Source organism: Neoarius graeffei, chromosome 1 (genome assembly GCF_027579695.1).
Source record: "Neoarius graeffei isolate fNeoGra1 chromosome 1, fNeoGra1.pri, whole genome shotgun sequence".
Lineage (NCBI taxonomy): Eukaryota > Metazoa > Chordata > Actinopteri > Siluriformes > Ariidae > Neoarius > Neoarius graeffei.
The window spans coordinates 117434925-117457992 of record NC_083569.1 but is presented as its reverse complement, the minus strand read 5'-3'; the positions used below and the strand labels follow the sequence as shown (position 1 = coordinate 117457992).

Genomic DNA, 23068 nt, shown 5'->3' with positions numbered 1-23068 from the left:
TCATCTTTCTCCTTCATGGTCCTGCCTTCAGGTGAAGAGATTTGGTGCCATTTGGAAATGTTTTTGCCTGTGTTTGGAGAAACTTACACAGAATTTTAGGAGTTGAACAGAACTCCATCAAATTTGAGATTCAGATGGACAAGTACTTTGGGCATCCCAAGGAGCTGAAATGTGACGATCACCATTTACTTAAAAAAAAATCAAAAAAGAAAAAAAATCTTATGATACACTGTAGATTCTTCAAGCTCAGAGTTTCCACTCAGAACCACTACTGTGGAGTGTGACATGACAAATATATTCAATACTGAACCCAGGCACCCCAAAACAGGCAGAAATCCCATTTACTGGCCTCTGGTTAAACCCATTACAGTCTGAAGGAGGTCAGGATTAAAATTATACTACAGTTACGACTAAAGGGAGTCAAAGGCAATTTATTTTCACTTTTCAATCACTGGCCACCACATACTGAGTTACTGTAGCCTTTCTGTCAGTGTGATCCAGTCTGGTCATTCACCTCTGACCTCTCTCACAACAAGGTGTTTCTTTTTGTCTTTTTTTTGTGTAGTCTATACACACTGTTGTGTGTGAAAATCCAAGGACATTCTGAAGTACAAGTTACTGCATGAGTTAATGCCTTGTGTTGCTGCCACATGATTGGCTGATTGGATAACTGCATGAATGAGCAGGTGCATAGGTGTTCCTAATAAAGTGGACAGTGTGAATATGATGAACACTTAATATTTTGCCTATTTACAGCACTGCTATTCAGTGTGTTATTCTTGAGCACAAATTATTTTAATTCCAGTAAAGTGAAACATTATAGATTTTACAGTGTGAGTCTTAAAACACGCTTAATGTCAAAAATAATGAGACAGGAGCGACCATGACTGTATCAACTAAAATATAAAACTGACATACATAGACCCTCCCTCTCTCTGTTACAGGAAGTGGTAAGGCTTTAACACACACCACTGCTCTGTCAGTCAGTCAGTAAGTCATTAGAGTTACAGGATGGAGCTCAGTCCACTCCCTGTGATGCTCTGTGAGTAAATGTTCTCTTTGTGTCTTCATTCGAGTGAGTGGTGGGGTAAAAAGTTGTTATTCTGCAGTCTGAATGTCCTGAGTGATGAGTTTATTGTGTCATTAGGACATTGTGTGTACTTCAGTTTTGCTTTTACTTCTGTAAAGCACATTGAACTGCCACTGTGTATGAAATGTGCTATATAAATAAACTTGCCTTGCCTTGCATGACTGTTCAGGTGGATCAGTGTATCCATATCTCTTATGAGAAGGGTTTAGTTTGATGTGTAACGACTCTCAGTAACGATGATAGATCAACAGGTAAGAGTACAAGTAGAGCAAGTTTAAAACACAGGGTTTAAATAATCTCATGAGTGTAAATGACTCTGTATTGTTGGAATCTGTTCCTGATCTTCTGTGTCCTGCTGTCATCTGCTGCTCAGTGACAACCTCTCATGATCATTTGATCTCATCTCATCTCATTATCTCTAGCCGCTTTATCCTGTTCTACAGGGTCGCAGGCAAGCTGGAGCCTATCCCAGCTGACTACGGGCGAAAGGCGGGGTACACCCTGGACAAGTCGCCAGGTCATCACAGGGCTGACACATAGACACAGACAACCATTCACACTCACATTCACACCTACGGTCAATTTAAAGTCACCAGTTAACCTAACCTGCATGTCTTTGGACTGTGGGGGAAACCGGAGCACCCGGAGGAAACCCACGCGGACACGGGGAGAACATGCAAACTCCACACAGAAAGGCCCTCGCCGGCCCCGGGGCTCGAACCCAGGACCTTCTTGCTGTGAGGCGACAGCGCTAACCACTACACCACCGTGCCGCCCGATCATTTGATCTGTGAAAAGAAAATGACTGGATGGTGTTTGTACTTTCATCAGTGGAAGTCATGGTTGTGATGAACTGAAATGTCTTTAGCTGCTGTGGCGAGACTCTGGTGGTCTTTCTTGTGCACAGAAAGGTTCTAACAAAACCATGTTAGCATTAATTAGACTTTCTGAGAAAATGCCTTAGAACCTCGATTTCCATTTTTGTTACGATTATGGTCTATGTAGGGAAACATCTCAGTACAGGAAGTTCACAGTAATAAACACTAATACCAAACTAATGCTCAAAACTTATTATTTTTTTAATAACCACAAATAAATGCTCATCTATTTTAAAAATAAAAACAAGAAAAATGTGCAAAAACAAACATATCATTCACACACACACACACACACACACACACACACACACACACACACACACACACACACACACACAGCAGCAGTATGAGAGGCCTGAGAGCAGAGACCAGTTTGCGGATGTGGTTTATTTTCTATTTGAATGTAGTGGTACAGATTCAGCTGTGAGGAAGAGGAGGAGGTGTGAAGGTGGACGTGTGAAAGCAGTAACTAACTTTTAAGTTTTATTTATTTATGTTAAGGGTAAATTTAACTCCACTGACACTCATTGAGCTGTTTTAAAGCCAGCAATTTAGCCAAGCTGAAAATCACCATTTGAAGTCAGAGTCTCCACAGCAGTGCCAGTTTGAGACAAAAACAACTATTCAGAGTGATAAGATTTCTGAATACACTCTCACTGGACACTTTATTAGGAACACTGTACTATTATTAGGTATATTATACAAGAATTACTATTCTATTACCATATTAACCCCCTTCCTTATATAAACGCTGCAGATTGTTTTAGCTGCGTATTCATACTGAGAATTTCCCATTTTACAACGTCCCCAAGGTGCTCTGTGAGATTCAGATCTGGTAATTAGGGAGGTCACTGAAGTATACTGAACTTATTGTCTTGTTCATGAGATGAGGTTGAGATAATTTGTGCTTTGCGATCTGGTAAATGTTAACAGCTCAATTAGCAATTGGTAAATTGTGTCCATAAAGGGATCAAACTTCAAACAATGTTTGAGTGGTATTAAGAGTCGCAATATGCCAAGAAAACATTCCTAGACCACCACAAACAGCCTGAACTGTTCACAAAAAGCAGGTGGAGGTCATGGATTCATGCTGTTGACACTAAATCCTTTTTAGTGACCAGACCAGGCATCCTTTTTCCTTTCTTCAACTGTACAATTTCCATGAGCCACTAACATGAGCTAATACTGACTCATTAACACCACAGTGCAAGCGTAAGATAACTAAATTAGCCTGTACTTAATTTAGTTAAAAAAAAAGATATTATTTAGGACTGCAGTGCTGTAAATGTTTAAATACTATACTATAATAAATCATTGAATATAGTAATAGAATAATTATTTTTAAAAAAAAAGGCAGTGGTGTCAGTGGTTAGCACTGTCGCCTCACAGCAAGAAGGTTCTGGGTTCAAGCCCAGCAGCTGACAGGGGCCTTTCTGTGTGGAGTTTGCATGTTCTTCCCATGCAGCGTGTGAATTACCCCACCATAATTGGGGGGTACCATCATGGTCCACTATCATATCAATCCCCCCGGTCCCGTCCCGTCTTGTCTATGGAAGTCGGTGTCAGTAACTCAACACAATAACTCTGAACAATAATTTTTAATGTCATTAAGAAGCATGACAAACCATACAGTACTACTGTACCACAGAAGAAAAACAGCAGTACAACCTGATAACCTTCTTTGTCAGAACAAACTGGGTATCAACACTACAAATGAGTCACATACAGTATACACACATGCAGAACAGTCCTGCTGAATGTCTTGCTCTCTTTCGTCCTGCTGTGCCTCTCCTGTCTGCTGGGAACCCATTTTCTTTATTCACATGAACAGTGTATAAAACCTAACTGCACCTACACTTGTACTGTAATTGTCTGTAGATCTTAGTGCTAATATTTACTACTTACTCTTTTAGCACCAAAAAAAATGCCTGATGTCTGGCCTTTTTCTTTTCCTCGTGTTTGGCCTACTGTCTCTGTGAATAAAATCAAACAGGGTACTCAGATGAAACTATGAATATCTTAAAAATAATACAAAAGGAATGTAAGTAAAAACAATAGAAAACAAATTCAAATACTAGCATATGTACTAGGCTATTTTGCCTAGGCTAGCCTACTACCTGGCTCTATTTATGTTGCCCCCAGAGGTTCTGATTGTAATTTTACATAGGCTTAGCTAGGCCTACATCAAAACTTCTTGTGCCTAATCACACACACAGGATGGGCCTATGTGCCAAATGAATTTCAGAAGGGCACAATTTATTCATGATAAAATGAGAATGGAAACATATGGAGTTCTTCTTTGAAATGAGAATCGTTTCTATACCACACTGTAATAAGCTTGATTTAAATAGAGACTTAGCTTATCTTGCTAACTAACGTTGGTAACTAACGTTAACGTCCGTCCACTGTAGCCTACTGACCTCAGTGGGTAAGTAATTTAACGTATAAAGATGTGACATGAGCTGAAAGAAGAGCAAAATCACTTTAATAAATGAAATTTGTAAAATAACACATTTTTAACAGGCTAAAAGTTGGTTAGCAACTAACATTACCAATGCACGTCTTCTGCTGCAAACCACAGACTGTATAAATTGCTGCAAACCCATGGACTGTATCTGATGAATCAACTGAATACGGTGTGGACTAGAAGCTGTTGCTTCTAGCGCGTTCTAGCGCTGCGGTGACTAAAAATGGTACGATCCACAATAGGGGTGTCTGTCTGAAATTGATTTACATTAAAATGTTCCTACAATAAGAATGCCGAATGGGAGTTGGTTTGAATTATATATTCCTTTTCACAATATCAGAAAAAATATCCGACCCGCCCAAAACTTATATTTTTGTCTCTTTGGGGGGTACTGGGTCTTCATTGGGGGGTATAGTACCCCACAGTACCCCCCGTAATTTTAACTATGTTCCCATGTCTGTGTGGGTTTCTTCCAGGTGCTCCGGTTTCCCCCACAATCCAAAGACATGCAGTTAGGTTAACATGGGATGGCCTTGGGCTGAAGTGCCCGAGAGTGGTGGCACACACATATGCAGCGGCTTTGCTCTCCTATGATGCAATAAATTTTGTTATACATTTGTGCAGTGACAATAAAGGCATTCTTCTTCTAACATAAAATCTCATTATCTCTAGCCGCTTTATCCTGTTCTACAGAGTCACAGGCAAGCTGGAGCCTATCCCAGCTGACTACAGGCGAAATACACCCTGGACAAGTCATCACAGGGCTAACACAGACAACCATTCACACCTACAGTCAATTTAGAGTCACCAGTTAACCTAACTGCATGTCTTTGGACTGTGGGGGTGTTAGGGTTTTGCTGGGATTCAAACCTGGTTCGTTGGTGTGATAATCCAGCAAACCCCCACTAGGCCACCAGGGGGATGACTCAAATGCAGAGGCGTGAGGCGGAAGTAGAAAAAGTATCAAAAGGTTTACTTATACTATATACACTATATACAATCCAGGGCAAAACAAAAAAAACAAAAACAAAGAGTATAATCCAACCCTGGGAAGACAAAGGGAAAAATAAAATATCCAACAGTTCAAAGTCCAAAAAGAAAAAGGCAAAAATGCAAAAGCTCAGAAGATCCAAAAACACAGTCACTACTAAATCCAAAAGAAAAGCAAAGTGCAAAACAAAGAACACAGTACAGAGGAAACTGGAGATAAACATAACAGCACAAAGACTCCGTGACAAGAAGACTGAACTCAGGGGTATAAATACACAAACTAATTAAGGACACAGGTGAAGATAATCAGGACTAAACAGGCAATTAACACAAACACAAAACACAGGAACAGTGGCGGCCTCTAGAGGCCAAAATAAACATGACACGAAAAGGAAATAACAGCGGCCTCTAGAGGCCAAAACAGTCCTAGTCCTAACAGGACCCCCCCTCTAGGAGCGTCTCCTGACGTTCCCAGTGCGATCCGGATGGGCCGAATGGAAGTCCCGACACAGTTCTTTATCTAGGACATCCTGAGCAGGAACCCAGCAGCGCTCCTCAGGACCATAGCCCTCCCAGTCCACCAGATATTGCAACCCGCCGCGGACCCGGCTGGAGTCAAGCAGGCGATGCACAGTGAACACAGTCTGCCCCTGGAAGATGCGGGGGGGTGGGGGGTTCCTAGGGGCAGGGGCATACGTAGACGTCAGTACGGGCCGCAACAGGGAAACATGGAAAGTGGGGTTGATCCTCAGAGTCCGGGGCAACTGGAGCCAGTAGGAGACAGGGTTCACCCTGCGCACCACCTTGAAGGGGCCAATGTAGCGAGGAGCAAGCTTGCGGTTCTCCACCCGCAGCGGAAGGTCCTTAGTGGACAGTCAAACCCGCTGCCCAGGGCGGAAAGCGTGTGCAGGTCTTCTATGGCAGTTGGCCTGAGTCTGGTTGGTTCTGGAGGTCTGTATGAGGGTCTTCCTGACCTTGCTCCAGGTCTTGTGACACCATCTCACATATTGGTTGACTGAGGGCACCCCCGCGTCCTCCTCCTGGTCCGGGAACAGAGGTGGCAGGAACCCGAATTGGCACTGGAATGGCGACAGCTTGGTGGCCGATGACTGCGGGGTGTTGTGGGCGTATTCCGCCCATGGCAGCCAGGTGCTCCACGATGTCGGGTTATCCATAGCCAGGCCTCGCAGGGTGGTTTCCAGGTCCTGGTTGAGCCTCTCCGTCTGACCATTGGACTGTGGGTGAAACCCAGAGGAGAGGCTGGCAGTGGCTCCGATGACCTTGCAGAACCTGTGCCACACTCGGGAGGAGAACTGGGGCCCTCAGTCTGAGACGATGTCCTGTGGAAGACCAAAGACTCGGAAGACATGATTAAACATAAGTTTTGCTGTTTCAAGAGCAGAGGGGAGTTTGCACAGTGGTATGAAGCGGCAGGCCTTGGAGAATCTGTCAACTATGACCAAAATGACCGTGTTACCTTGTGACTCAGGGAGACCCGTGATGAAGTCGACTGCCACGTGGGACCAGGGACGCCGGGGAATGGTCAGAGGATGCAGGAGACCCTGGGGACGCTGTCGTGGGTTCTTGGTTCTGGTGCAAACCTCACAGGACAGGACAAATGACCTTACTTCCTGCTCCATGTTAGGCCACCAGAAGCATCTTTTCAGGAAGTCCAGGGTCCTCCGAGCTCCCGGGTGGGCGGTGAGAGGGGAAGAGTGACCCCACTGGAGAACCTTGGCCCAGGCTTGATGTGGGACATACAAGAGGCCCGGTGGCCCCGTCCCAGGACCGGGGTCCTGGCGTTGGGCTCGTCGGACAGCCTCCTCAATACCCCAGCGGACAGGGGCCACAATCCGGGACACAGGGATAATAGGCCCGACTTCATTCTCCCTGTTAGTGGCAGAGAACAGCCTGGACAGTGTGTCAGGTTTGGTGTTCTTGGAGCCGGGGCGGTACGAGAGGGTGAAGTCAAACCGACTGAAAAACAGGGCCCACCTAGCCTGTCGAGGGTTAAGTCTCTTGGCTTGCTGGAGGTACTCCAGGTTCTTGTGGTCAGTCCAAACCAGGAATGGATATTGCGCTCCCTCCAGCCAGTGCCTCCACTCCTCAAGGGCCAGTTTGACCGCTAGCAGTTCTCGATCCCCCACATCGTACCGGGACTCCGCAGGACTCAGGCGGTGGGAGAAGTAAGCGCAGGGGTGCAGCTTACCTTCCGAACGTTGAGAGAGCACCGCGCCGACACCACTGTCCGAGGCATCCACCTCCACGATGAATGGTTGGGAGGTGTCCGGGAGGACCAGAATGGGTGCCGTGCAGAAGCGGTCCTTGAGGTCTTTGAACGCCTTTTCTGCCTGAGGAGACCAGCCATAAGATCCACCTGTCCCTTTGGTGAGGTCTGAAATGGGTGCTGCTACAGAACTGAAGTTCCTGATGAACTTGCGGTAGAAGTTAGCGAATCCTAAGAACCGCCGAACCTCCTTAACGGACTTGGGAGTAGGCCAGGGTCTTGGCAGGGTCCATTTGTAGTTGGCCTGTCCGTACAATAAATCCCAGAAAGGAGACCTCGGGAACATGAAATTCGCATTTCTGGGCCTTGGTGAACAGATTGTTCTGTAGCAGCCTCTGGAGAACCTGGCGGACATGGTGGCGGTGCTCCTGCACGGTCTTGGAAAAGATAAGGATGTCGTCGAGGTAGACAAAGACGTACAGGTTAATCATGTCCCTTAAGACGTCGTTGATTAGGGCCTGAAACACAGCTGGTGCGTTGGTGAGTCCAAAGGGCATCACTTGGTATTCGTAGTGCCCAAACGGGGTGTTAAAGGCAGTCTTCCACTCGTCTCCCTGTCGGATACGGATGAGGTGGTATGCGTTCCGTAGGTCCAACTTGGTGAAGACGGTGGCGCCTTGGAGCAGGTTGAAAGCAGTGGACATCAGCGGAAGGGGATATCGGTTGCGCACAGTGATCTTGTTCAGGCCCCTGTAGTCAATACATGGTCGGAGCCCCCCATCCTTCTTGCCGACAAAGAAGAAGCCGGCACCAGCAGGTGAGGTGGAGGGTCGAATGAACCCAGAGACCAGGGCGTCTTTGAGGTATTCCTCCATGGCCTTGCGTTCTGGCTGAGAGAGGGAAAACAGTCTGCCACGAGGAGGGGTAGTCCCAGGGAGCAAGTCGATGGCACAGTCGTAGGCCTGGTGCGGAGGAAGAACGGCGGCCCTGCTCTTACTGAATACCTCCTTGAGATCCCAGTACTCTGTGGGAACTTGAGATAACTCGGTGAGATCAGGGGGCTCGGCAGGAGACACAGGAGAGCTAGAGAGCAGACAAGAGGCATGGCATGCAGGGCCCCATTCCACAACCTGGCTTGTTACCCAGTCTATGCGAGGGTTGTGGCGAGTAAGCCAAGGAAGGCCTAGAATAACTGGGAACTCAGGTGAAGGAATCAGGTGCAGGGATATTTCTTCCTTGTGACCTTGAGACTGGAGGAAGACTGGAGAAGTAACTTGGGTGACTCTTCCATCACCTAACGCTTGGCCATCGAGAGCAGACACAGACAGTGGGACTTCAAGAGGTGCAGTCAGAATATTGATGCTTTGGGCGAAGTGAATATCCATAAAGTTCCCAGCCGCCCCTGAGTCTAACAAAGCTTGACAAGAGTGGACAGACTCACCCCAGGAGATGGAGACCGGGATGTAGATTCCTTGGCCAGGGAGTCCGGGAGAGAGGGTAGGCCCCGTCACAATCCTCCCTCGGCTGGACGGGGCGGTCCTTTTCCCAAGAGTTCGGGACATGATGCTCAGAAGTGACCAGGCTTGCCACAGTAGATGCAGCACTTGTCCCTCCTTCTGCGCTCCCTCTCAGATGCGGAGAGGCGAGTACGACCCACTTGCATGGGTTCTGGACAGTCACTGAAGGAGGTAGACGGTTTCCAGGTAGAGGTAGGGAGGCTGGGGGGGCTCAAGGCTTGGTGGCATTCTCTCATCCTGTTGTCCAGATGAATAGCATGTGAGATGAGGGCTTCGAGGTCACTTGGGCATCCAATAGAGGCCAGACCGTCCTTGATGGGGTCAGACAGACCATGGTGGAAGGCTGACACCAGGGCAGTCTCGTTCCATCCACTTACTGCTGCGAGCGTTCGGAACGAGATGGCGTAATCTGCGACGCTTCCTCCTTGCCGGATGGGCATGAGCTTTCGGGCTGCGTCGGTACTGATGTCCGCCTGATCGAAGACCCGAAGCATCTCTTCAGAAAACAGCTGGAAATCAAGGCACTCAGGTCCCTGTCTTTGCCAGATAGCAGTAGCCCAGGCTCGCGCCTTACCAGCTAATAAGGTGATCACAAAGGCAATCTTGCGGCGATCCGTCGTGTAGGTGGTAGGCTGAAGCTCAAAGGTGAGTTGACACTGGGTAAGGAACTCTCGGCACTCACTGTGCTTGCCGTCATACCTCTGTGGTGCAGGAAGGCTGGGTTTGCAAGGTGAAGAAGGCAGCATGGCAGGAGGCACAGGAGCAGGAGATGCAGGCAGAGATGTCAGCTGTGCCGGGTTTTCCCGATTTGCTGAAGCAGTTCCTCGTGGCGAGCAAGGGCCTCACGTTGGCTGGTGAGCGTACGTCCATGGTCGCTCCGAAATGTGTCAAAGCTGCCGTAATTCCCTGAAGGTTGGCCGGGTAGACAGTTGAAGCAGCCTCTGCTGAGTCGGTCATGACGGAGTCTTTCTGTTAGGGTTTTGCTGGGATTCGAACCTGGTTCGTTGGTGTGATAATCCAGCAAACCCCCACTAGGCCACCAGGGGGATGACTCAAATGCAGAGGCATGAGGCGGAAGTAGAAAAAGTATCAAAAGGTTTATTTATACTATATACACTATATACAATCCAGGGCAAAACAAAAAAAAAAAACAAAAAGTATAATCCAACCCTGGGAAGACAAAGGGAAAAATAAAATATCCAAAAGTTCAAAGTCCAAAAAGAAAAAGGCAAAAATGCAAAAGCTCAGAAGATCCAAAAACACAGTCACTACTAAATCCAAAAGAAAAGCAAAGTGCAAAACAAAGAACACAGTACAGAGGAAACTGGAGATAAACATAACAGCACAAAGACTCCACAAGAGGACTGAACTCAGGGGTATAAATACACAAACTAATTAAGGACACAGGTGAAGATAATCAGGACTAAACAGGCAATTAACACAAACACAAAACACAGGAACAATGGCGGCCTCTAGAGTCCAAAATAAACATGACACGAAAAGGAAATAACAGCGGCCTCTAGAGGCCAAAACAGTCCTAGTCCTAACAGGGGGAAACCGGAGCACCCGGAGGAAACCCACGCGGACACAGGGAGAACATGCAAACTCTGCACAGAAAGGCCCTCGCCGGCCACAGGGCTCAAACCCGGACCTTCTTGCTGTGAGGCGACAGTGCTAACCACTACACCACTGTGCCGCCCATATATATATATATATATATATATATATATATATATATATATATATATACAGTATATAAAGTGCCTTGCAAAAGTATTCATACCCCTTGAACTTTTTCACATTTTTCCACCTTACAACCACAAACTTAAAAGTTTTTTATTGAGATTTTATGTGATAGACCAACACAGAGTAGCACATAATTGTGAAGTGAAACAAAAATGATAAATGGTCTTCAAAATTTTAAACAAATAAAAATCTGAAAAATGTGGTGTGCATTAGTATTCAGCCCCCTGTACTCTGATACCTCTAAATACAATCCAGTGCAATCAATTGCCTTCAGAAGTAATCTAATTAGTTAATAGAGTCCTACTGTGTGTAACTTACTCTCAGCATAAATACACTTGTTCTGTGAAGGCCTCAGTGGTTTGTTAGAGAACACTGAAGAACAAACAGCATCATGAAGACCAAAGAACTCACCAGACAGGTCAGGGATAAAATTCTGGAGAAGTTTAAAGCAGGGTTAGGTTATAAAAAAAATCCCAAGCTCTGAACATCTCAAGAAGCACTGTTCAATCCATCATTCAAAAATGGAAAAAGAATGGCACAACTGCAAACCTACCAAGACATGGCCGTCCACCTAAACTGACAGAGCGAGCAAGGAGAGCACTGGTCAGAGAAGCAGCCAAGAGGCCCATGATCACTCTGGAGGAGCTGCAGAAATCCACAGCTCAGGTGGGAGAATCTGTGCACAGGACAACTATAAGTCATACACTCCACAAATCTGGCCTTTTTGGAAGAGTGGCAAGAAGAAAGCCATTGTTGAAAGACAGGCATAAGAAGCCATGTAGGGGACACAGCAAACATGTGGAAGACGGTGCTTTGGTCAGATGAGACCAAAGTTGAAATTTTTGGCCTAAATGCAAAGCGCGATGTGTGGCAGAAAACTAATGCTGCTCATCACCCTGCACACACCATCCCCACTGTGAAACATGGTGGTGGCAGCATCATGCTATGGGGATGCTTTTCTTCAGCAGGGACAGGGAAGCTGGTCAGAGTTGATGGGAAAATGGATGGAGCTAAATAAAGGGCAATCCTGGAAGAAAACCTGTTGGAGGCTGCAAAAGACTTGAGACTAGGAAGGAGATTCACCTTCTTGCAAGACAATGACCCTAAACATACAGCCAGAGCTACAATGGAATGGTTTAGATCAGGGCTTTTTAAAGTGTGGGGCGCGCCCCCCCTGGGGGGCACCAGAGTTCTTCAGGGGGGGCGCAACGTGAGGAAAAATAAACCAGAATAAGTTACTATTGCGGACATTTAGCGAACTTCAGCTAGCCTTTACCAGAGACAAAATAGATCGATTTTTAGTACCTAAAGCTACAGTGAGTGAGGAGACAAAGTCTGGGCCAAGCAAAAAAACAGAGCCTCCAGGATGTTGCAATTTGCAACTTCAGCGCAAATTCAACCAATCCCCGCGAATTCAGGGTGGTGTTGCAATTATATCCAATCACCGCAACTTTCCCGCAAATTTGACCAATTGTTGGCATCGTCTTGAGGTGATGTCGACAAACTACCTTCCACCTTACTTCCGTGTATACGTTCAAGAGAAGCAGCATGTGCGCAGTGTTGCCAGATTGGGTGGTTTCAAGTGCATTTTGGCGGGTTTTGAACATATTTTGGGCTGGAAAATGTCAGCAGTATCTGGCAACATTGTATGATGTGCGAGTCAGTGTTTATATAGGCTTAAATTCTGTTACTGAAAGTGTGTTATGTTTACAGTGAAGGACTGTGTGCAATTTATTTATTTATTTTTACTTAATACAAGAAATTAAAGGATGCCAACATTTTTGCCAAAATGGTATTTTATTTTCCATTGTTTAGGCAGCTTCAGCATCATACTGTGAAATTCTGTTAAAATTGTTTTTTTCTTCTATGAAGCCTGAGCCATTTATTTTAATAGTTTATAATTATTGTTTAATTTAGTCTTCAGGAGAGACTGCCTGCACACAGTACTAGTATTAATAGTTTTTTTTTCTTACATGAAAGCTGAGGCATTTATATGATATTTGAAGGTAACTTCATGTTGTGCTGTGAGGTTCTATGCACTTTAACTTTTGAACCAACAGGTGCATTTGGATAAGTAAAGCCTATTTTTCTGCATTTTTGTAGTCCTGGTAATCTTTTATATTGGTAAAGTTGTTTATAGGACCATTTCTCAGTGTCTTTGCTTTTTTAATCAATAGTTTTTCAGTAGTAACTTAATATTTAACATATCACTCAATTTTAAATCACAAAAAGAGAAAATCGCAACAATTTCTCGCAACTTTCACTTCCTCCCGCAATGTAATCGCAACAAAAACCTAAAAAACACTGCAACTTTCATCGCAATTTTTTGGAAAACCCCCCGCAACATCAGACATTTTAGCCCGCAACAATCACAAAAAAGGCCCGCGGAATCCTGGGGGGACTGGAAAAAGAAGGAAGTATGACCACGATTATTTAAAGTTTGGATTTTCATGGACTGGATCTGAAGATGCTCCACTGCCATAGTGTGTTGTCTGCCAAGAGGTGCTAGCTAACGATGCTATGAGATATTTAAAATGTGTAAAACAAGATGTTTTAAAAAGCACAGATGTTTAAAATGTGAAAAAGAAAAAAAGAAAAATGTGTACAACAACCATTTTTTAAAAATACGAATGGAACATTAAGTATAGCAACAACAAAAATTGTAAGGGGGGGGCGCTGTTGTTTATTTGCACTCTGGGGGGGGGGGGGGGGGGCTGACTCTCCCACACTTTGAAAACCCTTGGTTTAGACCAAAGAATGTTCATGTGTTAGAATGGCCCAGTCAAAGTCCAGACCTAAATCCCATTGAGCATCTGTGGCAAGACTTGAAAATTGCTGTTCACAGACGCTCTCCATCCAATCTGGCTGAGCTTGAGCTATTTTGCAAAGAAGAATGGGCAAAAATTTCAGTGTCTAGATGTGCAAAGCTGGTAGAGACATACCACAAAAGACTTGCAGCTGTAATTGCAGCAAAAGGTGGCTCTACAAAGTATTGACGCATGGGGGCTGAATACTACTGCACACCACATTTTTCAGATTTTTATTTGTTTAAAATTTTGAAGACCATTTATCATTTTCATTTCACTTCACAATTATGTGCTACTCTGTGTTGGTCTGTCACATAAAATCTCAATAAAAAACTTTTAAGTTTGTGGTTGTAAGGTGGAAAAATGTGAAAAAGTTCAAGGGGTATGAATACTTTTGCAAGGCACTGTATATCCATCCATCCATTATCTGTAGCCGCTTTATCCTGTTCTACAGGGTCGCAGGCAAGCTGGAGCCTATCCCAGCTGACTATGGGTGAAAGGCGGGGTACACCCTGGACAAGTCGCCAGGTCATCACAGGGCTGACACAGAGACAAACAACCATTCACACCTACGGTCAATTTAGAGTCACCAGTTAACCTAACCTGCATGTCTTTGGACTGTGGGGGAAACCGGAGCACCCGGAGGAAACCCACGCAGACACAGGGAGAACATGCAAACTCCGCACAGAAAGGCCCTCGCCGGCCACGGGGCTCGAACCCAGACCTTCTTGCTGTGAGGCGACAGTGCTAACCACTACACCACCGTGCCCTATATAAAATATTATATATATATATATATATATATATATATATATATATATATATATATATATATATATATATATATTATTATATATTATTATAATTCAAACTCTTTAGGTACACACTACACACAAATCAAAACCTCTCTCTCTCTCTCTCTCTCTGGAAGAACAGTACAATTTAATAATCTGTTGAATTATGTCCCAGAGCCAAGATCATCAAGAAAATTACAACCCCAAATCAGAAAAAAAAATTATGATGGTATGTTGAAATCAAAATTTAAACTGAAGCCAATGATTTGTAAATAATCTTTGACCTGTATTGCATTCAAAACAATACAACAGCACATTATTTGATTTTATTTACCTTGTGAACTTTATTGTTTAATTTTTTAATCAACACATTTCAATTTAGATTCTTTCCACACATTAAAAAAAAGGTCTGTTTAAATCCATTAAAGTATGGATAAGGTCAGGATTAAAATTATACTTCAGTTACCACTAGATGTAATCAAAGGTATTTTATTTTCAGCTTTCAATCATTAGCCACCACATACTGAGTTACTGTCGCCTTCCTGTCAGTGTGATCCAGTCTGGTCATTCACCTCTGACCTCTCTCACCAACAAGGTGTTTCTTTTTGTCTTTTTGCTTGTGTAATTTCTTCAGACTTTTGTGTATGAAAATCCGAGGACATTTCTGAAATATAAGTTACTGCATGAGTTCATGCATTGTGTTGCTGCCACGTGATTGGCTGATTGGATAAGTACATGAATGAGCAGGTGTACAGGTGTTCCTAATAAAGTGGACAGTGTGAATATAATAATTTAAATATTTTTCCTATTTACAGCACTGCTATTCAGTATGTTATTCTTTAGTAGAAATTATTTTAACTCCAGCACAATGAAACATTATAGGTTTTACAGTGCAAGTCTTAAAACAATCTTAATGTAAAAAGTAAGGGAATGGGAACTACCATCTCTGTGTCAACTAGAATAGAGAATGATACATGCAAATTTTCTCTCTCTCTCTCTCTCTCTCTCTCTCTCTATCACAGGAAGTGGTAAAGCTTTAGCACACACCGCTGCTCTGACAGTCAGTCATTAGAGTTACAGGATGGAGCTCAGTCCACTCCCGGTGATGCTCTGTGAGTAAATGTTCTCTTTGTGTCTTCATTAGAGTGAGTGGTGGGGTATAAAGTTCTTCATCTGCAGTCTGAATGTCCTGAGTGATGAGTTTATTGTGTCATTAGGACATGGGTTTATGTTCCAGTGCTTCTGTTTCTGTTCCCTTTTTAGTGCTGGTTTCACTTACAACAGTGGCTGATGCTCAAGGTGATTTATACTGTTTATTATTTATCCTTTATATTGTGTGAAGTTTTATATTTGTATTGGGGCTGAGAAGATTGTTTAGAATTTATTACAAGTTTATGAATTATCATTCACTTTGTGTTCTTGGTAAATTCAAAAGAATCACTCACATTTAAGATAAATGATGGTAATAAAATGAGAAAAGAATTACCAACAAATCTTGAGATGTGAATACATAGTTTTACATGAATTTCACTGTGGTTCTTTAATCAGACATAAAAAAAACAAAACAAACCTTCATTTTAGACATGCGTCAATACTGGTATGAGTATTTTGTTATCAGTCCATGACAGCGCTCATGTACTCCTGCTCATAAAAATGCTCCAGTATGAGCAGACAAAGCCAGGTGATACCATGTGACATACAGTGGTGCTTGAAAGTTTGTGAACCCTTTAGAATTTTCTATATTTCTGCATAAATATGACCTAAAACATCAGATTTTCACACAAGTCCTAAAAGTAGATAAAGAGAACCCAATTAAACAAATGAGACAAAAATATTATACTTGGTCATTTATTTATTGAGGAAAATGATCCAAAATTACATATCTGTGAGTGGCAAAAGTATGTGAACCTCGAGGATTAGCAGTTAATTTGAAGGTGAAATTAGAGTCAGGTGTTTTCAATCAATGGGACGACAATCAGGTGTGAGTGGGCACCCTGTTTTATTTAAAGAACAGGGATCTATCAAAGTCTGATCTTCACAACACATGTTTGTGGAAGTGTATCATGGCACGAACAAAGGAGATTTCTGAGGACCTCAGAAAAAGCGTCGTTGATGCTCATCAGGCAGGAAAAGGTTACAAAACCATCTCGAAAGAGTTTGGACTCCACCAATCCACAGTCAGACAGATTGTGTACAAATGGAGGAAATTCAAGACCACTGTTACCCTCCCCAGGAGTGGTGGATCAACAAAGATCACTCCAAGAGCAAGGTGTGTAATAGTCGGCGAAGTCACAAAGGACCCCAGAGTAACTTCTAAGCAACTGAAGGCCTCTCTCACATTGGCTAATGTTAATGTTCATGAGTCCACCATCAGGAGAACACTGAACAACAAATGGTGTGCATGGCAGGGTTGCAAGGAGAAAGCCAATGCTCTCCAAAAAGAACATTGCTGCTTGTCTGCAGTTTCCTAAAGATCACATGGACAAGCCAGAAGGCTATTGGAAAAATGTTTTGTGGGCAGATGAGAACAAAATATAACATTTTTGTTTAAATAAGAAATGTTATGTTTGGAGTAAGGAAAATGCTGCATTCCAGCATAAGAACCTTATCCCATCTGTGAAACATGGTGGTGGTAGTATCATGGTTTAGGCCTGTTTTGCTGCATCTGAGCCAGGACAGCTAGCCATCATTGATGGAGCAATGAATTCTGAATTATACCAGTGAATTCTAAAGAAAAATGTCAGGACATCTGTCCATGAACTGAATTTCAAGAGAAGGTGGGTCATGCAGCAAGACAACGACCCTAAGCACACAAGTCGTTCTACCAAAGAATGGTTAAAGAAAAATAATGTTTTGGAATGGCCAAGTCAAAGTCCTCACCTTAATCCAATGGAAATGTTGTGGAAGGACCTCAAGCGAGCAGTTCATGTGAGGAAACCCACCAACATCCCAGAGTTGAAGCTGTTCTGTACGTAAGAATGGGCTAAAATTCCTCCAAGCCGGACTGATCAACAATTACCGGAAACGTTTAGCTGCAGTTATTGTTGCACAAGGGGGTCACACCAGATATTGAAAGCAAAAGTTGACATACTTTTGCCACTCACAGATATATAATATTGGATCATTTTCCTCAATAAATGACCAAGTAAAATATTTTTGTCTCATTTGTTTAACTGAGTTCTCTTTATCTACTTTTAGGGCTTGTGTGAAAATCTGATGTTGTTTTAGGTCATATTTATGCAGAAATATAGAAAATTCTAAAGGGTCCACACACTTTCAAGCACCACTGTAAGCTTAGTGTATGTTGCACTAATGAATAGACGACACAAAACAACAATGTGGATGTACTTCACACATTATGATGAAAGCAAAACCAATGACTGTATATATGGGTGGTCATCGTAACAGGGATTCAAAAGTAAAGCCTAAATGTCTCTGAGGCCCTCTAGTGGTTGGCTGCAGTACCCCGCCCATTCCCATGTTAATGTGTCAATTCCATTTTAACTTACATCTCACCTCAGTTATTTTCAGGACTAGTGTTCTGTCATTTTTATAAGTTCAGTGGACCCTGATATCTACCTCAAATCTTTCCTCACAATAAACGTGTTTTGTAGGCGTTATTTTGTGATCAAAAAGAGCATGGTTGATGAGGTGATTGACAGTTTTGGATATGACAGTTGAGCCTCATGAACACACACTTTCCAACACACACCTGAATCTTTTTACAGACCTGCAGCAGTCATGTCCTGTTCTGCTGTAACAGACCTTCTAACAAAAGGAATTGATGCATCCCTAGTTCATGTCTAAATTATTCATGGTATTATTTCTTGTATGTCTCTGTCCACCTTTGTATGCTTGGGAATTACTTTATATACAATGTTTAAGAACAGAATGTTTTCTAGGGAGTCCTAAAGCTGTGGTGTCCATAAAGCCTGATATACACATGTTCATTGGAGAGCATGTTACTCTCAGATGTAACATAGATGCACAAGGAGACACTCAGTGGCCATACAGCTGGTTTAAAAATAATACCAGACTCAATCAGTACAGAGACTCTGTTGTATATGCTATTGGATACTCTGACCGTGGTTCCTACACCTGCAGTGGATCCTTTTCAGAAATCAGTGATCCTGTTACAATGACTGTATCAGGTAAGTCTGTGGGTTTGTTTTTGTTCTTAAAAACTTAGGGGCACCACTAGAAATCTTGGGCCCTATGGAAGATTACAATTTAGGGCCTCCTCGTAAAATTTTCAAGCACAAGCAACTGAATTTGAAGTCTGTTTTTGGCTGGTACTTCTACTTTACTATCCACGTGATCAGCTGCCGAGCAAGTTTAGGTGATACAATTATTTGGTATATGAACATTTTAAATGCAGAACTGTCAGAATTAGACTGAATAGACTGTTGCCGGTTTAACAGCATCAATTCTTGCACTCCAGCGAGTATCAGACAAGCTGTGGAGAGAGCAGCCGGTAGTTTCTTTGTATATGGCCCATCGTTCTGGACTGGCACTTACAGTAAAGACAATTGATGAAGCCAAAAAAAGCTGACACTTCCTCACTTGATCCTGCAGCGTGTACCCCAGCGAGATTTAACACACGAACATTTTGATTGAATGAACTCCATACTAAGTTACCTAAAAATAGTTGCTCATAAAAGAAAGAAATATCTTTTCATTTTAATGTAAGTCTTAATAGCCTAATGCTGCTTACTGTAGCCTAGCAATTAAAATAGTTTTTAACCCTAAATCCTTTATTCATGGATTGTATTGCTCACCTCCCTCTCCTAGGATTTGGGTTGAGGGCTGGGGTCCTATTCCTGAGGCTGAATCTGTGGATGTTGAGGGCACCTCATTAGTTTTGAAACCAGTTATTAGCACCAGTATCATGTAGGCTAGCCTAATATTTTACCTCACGTATTAGCCCAGTAGGCTAGTTTACTGCACAAGTTTAGCTAGTTCTGTGCAGAACTTCTACATTACATTCATCTGATGTTCCATGGCAATAAACGTGAAGTATTTAAATAAAATAACACTGCACTGCTTATTGAAAAGTGTTGTCTTGATATTCCAACTCGGTTAAAATGAAATCTGCTAGTCTATCATTAGCTAGCATGCTGTAATGGCATCGAGTGTCAGGGAATAATAGGCTAGCTTTCTCTGGGAAAAACTGAGTCACCAATTGTCAACCCTTTTTCTCCCTTTCAGCTTTCTGCTGCTTCTCCTTCCGTTTTTGATATCCGGACTTCATAATTTATCTCACCACCATCACACCTGCTCCTGCTTAGCAACTTCTAGAATGTTCACCTCTGTTGCGCGCGGAGAGAAACTGCCAGCTGCTGTGAGCTGCGCTAATAGCGGCGCTGTGCACACACGGAGCTACACAGTTCACTGTCCCCGCCCACAATCAGACTGTACCATTACTAAAAAGGGAGGAGGGGTGAAATGACAATATCATAAATAATTCAAGGAAAATGTGATAGCAAATCATAGCCATGTATAATTTGCATATTTTAACCCTTTGGTGACTGACCCCTTGAAAATGGTTCCTCCAGGAACCATGACGTTTCAGTTGTCAAGACAACGGAAAAACTAAAATACAAATACAAATACAAGAGCATTTTGTTTTGTGCACAAGAGCATTGTGACATATCTTTCTGTTTTTGTATTTTAGTTTTTCCGTTGTCTTGACAACTGAAACGTCATTGTTCCTGGAGGAACCATTTTCAAGGGGTCAGTCACCAAAGGGTTAACAGATGAAATGAAATATTTTATTTCAAAAACTTACACAAGGCAATACTATTAAAATAATATTAATATCCCTCACAGGCCCCCCTGTCAGTGCCAGGCCCTTAGAATCGTCCTAACTTTCCCCCCTAGCGGCGCCCCTGTCCCTATGTAATAGGTGCTAATTTCTTTCACAAGAATCATCATGACTTTTGTAATATTATCTGGGATGTATGCTAAGTTTACAGTATAATTGTGGTGAGTCAGTATGAATAATAGCATACACAGCAAACTGTTAATTAGACTTATACCACAATAATATGAAGGCAAATGATTATATGAAATTAGAAGAAGGTAGTAAATCTCAGCTTGGCTTATCTGTGCCATTATTTGATTCATTGGAAGGTGTTTTCAGAGGGTTTCAAGAGATGTTGTGAAGTGAAAAGCAGCTCTGACACCATCATTTCATACCAACAGAAAGACCCAAAGCGACTGTGAGAGTGAATCCTCAGAGCTCCGTCTACACTGGAGACACCATCACTCTGAGCTGTGAGCTGCAGCAGGGGACTGGATGGGAGTTTCTCTGGTACAAAAATAATCAGTATTTGCAACATCTGAACACTGGTGCTACAGACACCAGCAACCTCAGTGTGATGGTTGATACTGCAGGAGAAACCGGGTATCAGTGTGGAGCACATAGGCGTAACACATGGGCAAACACAGACTACTACACAGATTACAGTAACAGAGTCAGGATTACAGCAAGAGGTACGTCATGAGTTTTCACATTTATCAACAGGTTTGAAGTTAATAAGGGTGTGAATAGAAATATTCCGTAATTATTTCAATTCCATGTTATTCTATAATGTTGTAACTAATCTTGAAATAAGGTTAAAAACGTATTTGTCATTTGTGGCTTGTGAGGTCTAACAAAGTTCAGTAAAACAGTTGAGTGTGTGTTTATCAGGGAGTGATTCAATCTCCTATGCGAGATACAGACTGGTGGATACAGATGATAAAAGTTATTTAGCTAAATAAATAAATGAATGAACCTATTCCTAATCTCTTATAAAGGTGTTTATACCTGTATGGAAATAGAGAAGTGCAGAAATACTCACTATAACATTATTCCATGTAACTGTTGAATTCTGGATTCTGACTGGTCAAAAGGTGTTGATTAACTTTTAGTCTGAATATGCAGGTGATTATAGAAATTTGCAAGTGCTGATTGGTTGAGAAATTCAGACTATTTCTTAATATTCATCTTGAGTGACTCGGCAAAATGGTGGCCAATCGCTTCGTCACCGTAAGTGAGGAAGAATTACAAATGAATGAAAATGCTGTTCCTAAAAGCACTAAAGATGCTATGAAGTTTGGTTTAAAACTATTCAAAGGTAAGGTGGAATTGTGATTTATTTGATCGATTTCAAAACAAAGGATTTTATGTGAGTCGGTATAGATAAGCTGTCAGTCCTGTGCGCTGTGGCGCATGCACCTGAAGAACTCTCAGATGCGCCTTGGGCTGCGTGCGCCTCGAGCGGACTCTATGATACACGACATTAACAATGCGCATCTGAACTTAAAGAGCTATATGTTCACCTATTTAAGGACTGTTCAGATTCAGTATCAGTGCAAAAGTATTATGCTATGTTAGTATGCATTACCGAGCCTTATTACCCATGTTTCTGATTTCCTGGTTTCCTGATTGTTGTTCCTGTTCCTCATTCCCATTTTTCACTCTGGCTCTGATATCCTGTTTGCACCTCACCCGACCCTTTGCATGTTTAACCTTTTGGATTTAGCCTGCCGATTTGGCTTGTTTGCCTGTGTCTGTTTTCACTATTGTAATTATAATTATCTTCACCTTTGTAAATAAATACACTTCTGTACTTACATCCACCTACCCCGCATCTGACAGAATACTTTGCCAAACAATGGATGTCGTGGAAGTGATCCAGTTTGCCATACCATGCATCTACTGGGTTCTTGTATCTTGGCTCCTCGAACAGAATGGCTCTCCCAGCAATGTACCATGGAATATCATGCTAGGGGAGTCATCATGCAGTGTAATCTGTTCTATGAGGACTTTATAGAACCCAAGCCTCCAGAACCTATCTGGGTGAGCCTCCTGCTCATGTGGACAGCTGGACAAGCTCGCCAATGGGTGGAGTATCTCATAAGGGTCGGGCACCCATGCCTTCGGAGTGCACAGATTTTCTTTGCCATGCTCCAGTTTATTATTGAATCTTTCGAGAAGGAGGAATTCAATAAAAAATTTTTTTTGAGGGGGGCTATCACGCCTATGGCCGACGCAGTTGCAACGGAGGAGGCCATCACTCCAGAGCTCCCTCCAGTGGCCAATGCAGAGACAGCGGAGGAGGCTGTCTTTCCAGAGCCAGCACCTAAATCAATGCCTGAACCAGAGCCTGCATCAGAACCCATGCCTGAACCAGAACCAGCTCCAGTACCAGTGCCAGAGCCGGTGCCAGCTCCAGTGTCAGAGCCAGCACCAGCATCTGTTCCAGTGCCAGAGCCAGCATCTGTGTCTGCTCCAGAACCAGTGCGAGCACCAGAGGTGGAGTCAGAGTCAGCACCAGTGTCAAACTCCAGAACCCATACCAGTGCCAGAGTCAGCTTCAGTGCCAGAGCCAGCGTCAGAGCCTGCACCAGTGTCTACTCCAGAGCCAGTGCCAGCTAGAGCATCAGAGCCAGCACCAGAATCAGAGCCAGTGCCAGCTCCAGTGCCTATGCCAGAGTCAAGGCCAGTGCCAGAATCGGAGCCTGTTTCAGAACCTGTGTTAAAGGACGTCAGAGCGACCTCTGCC

The 23068-nt window shown here is 43.2% G+C and overlaps 1 protein-coding gene across 1 annotated transcript in view; it reads left to right on the top strand.

The window, feature by feature from the left end:
• Nucleotides 1-15607: 15607 nt before the first annotated feature.
• Nucleotides 15608-23068, top strand: part of LOC132886076 (carcinoembryonic antigen-related cell adhesion molecule 5-like) — a 39155-nt gene continuing 31694 nt past the window's right edge. The window contains exons 1-4 of the mRNA XM_060920630.1: nt 15608-15628; nt 15780-15815; nt 18419-18667; nt 20721-21011. Of these exons, the coding sequence (XP_060776613.1) occupies nt 15622-15628; nt 15780-15815; nt 18419-18667; nt 20721-21011 (583 nt within the window). The 5' untranslated portion in view covers nt 15608-15621. The remainder of the gene's footprint in view (nt 15629-15779; nt 15816-18418; nt 18668-20720; nt 21012-23068) is intronic.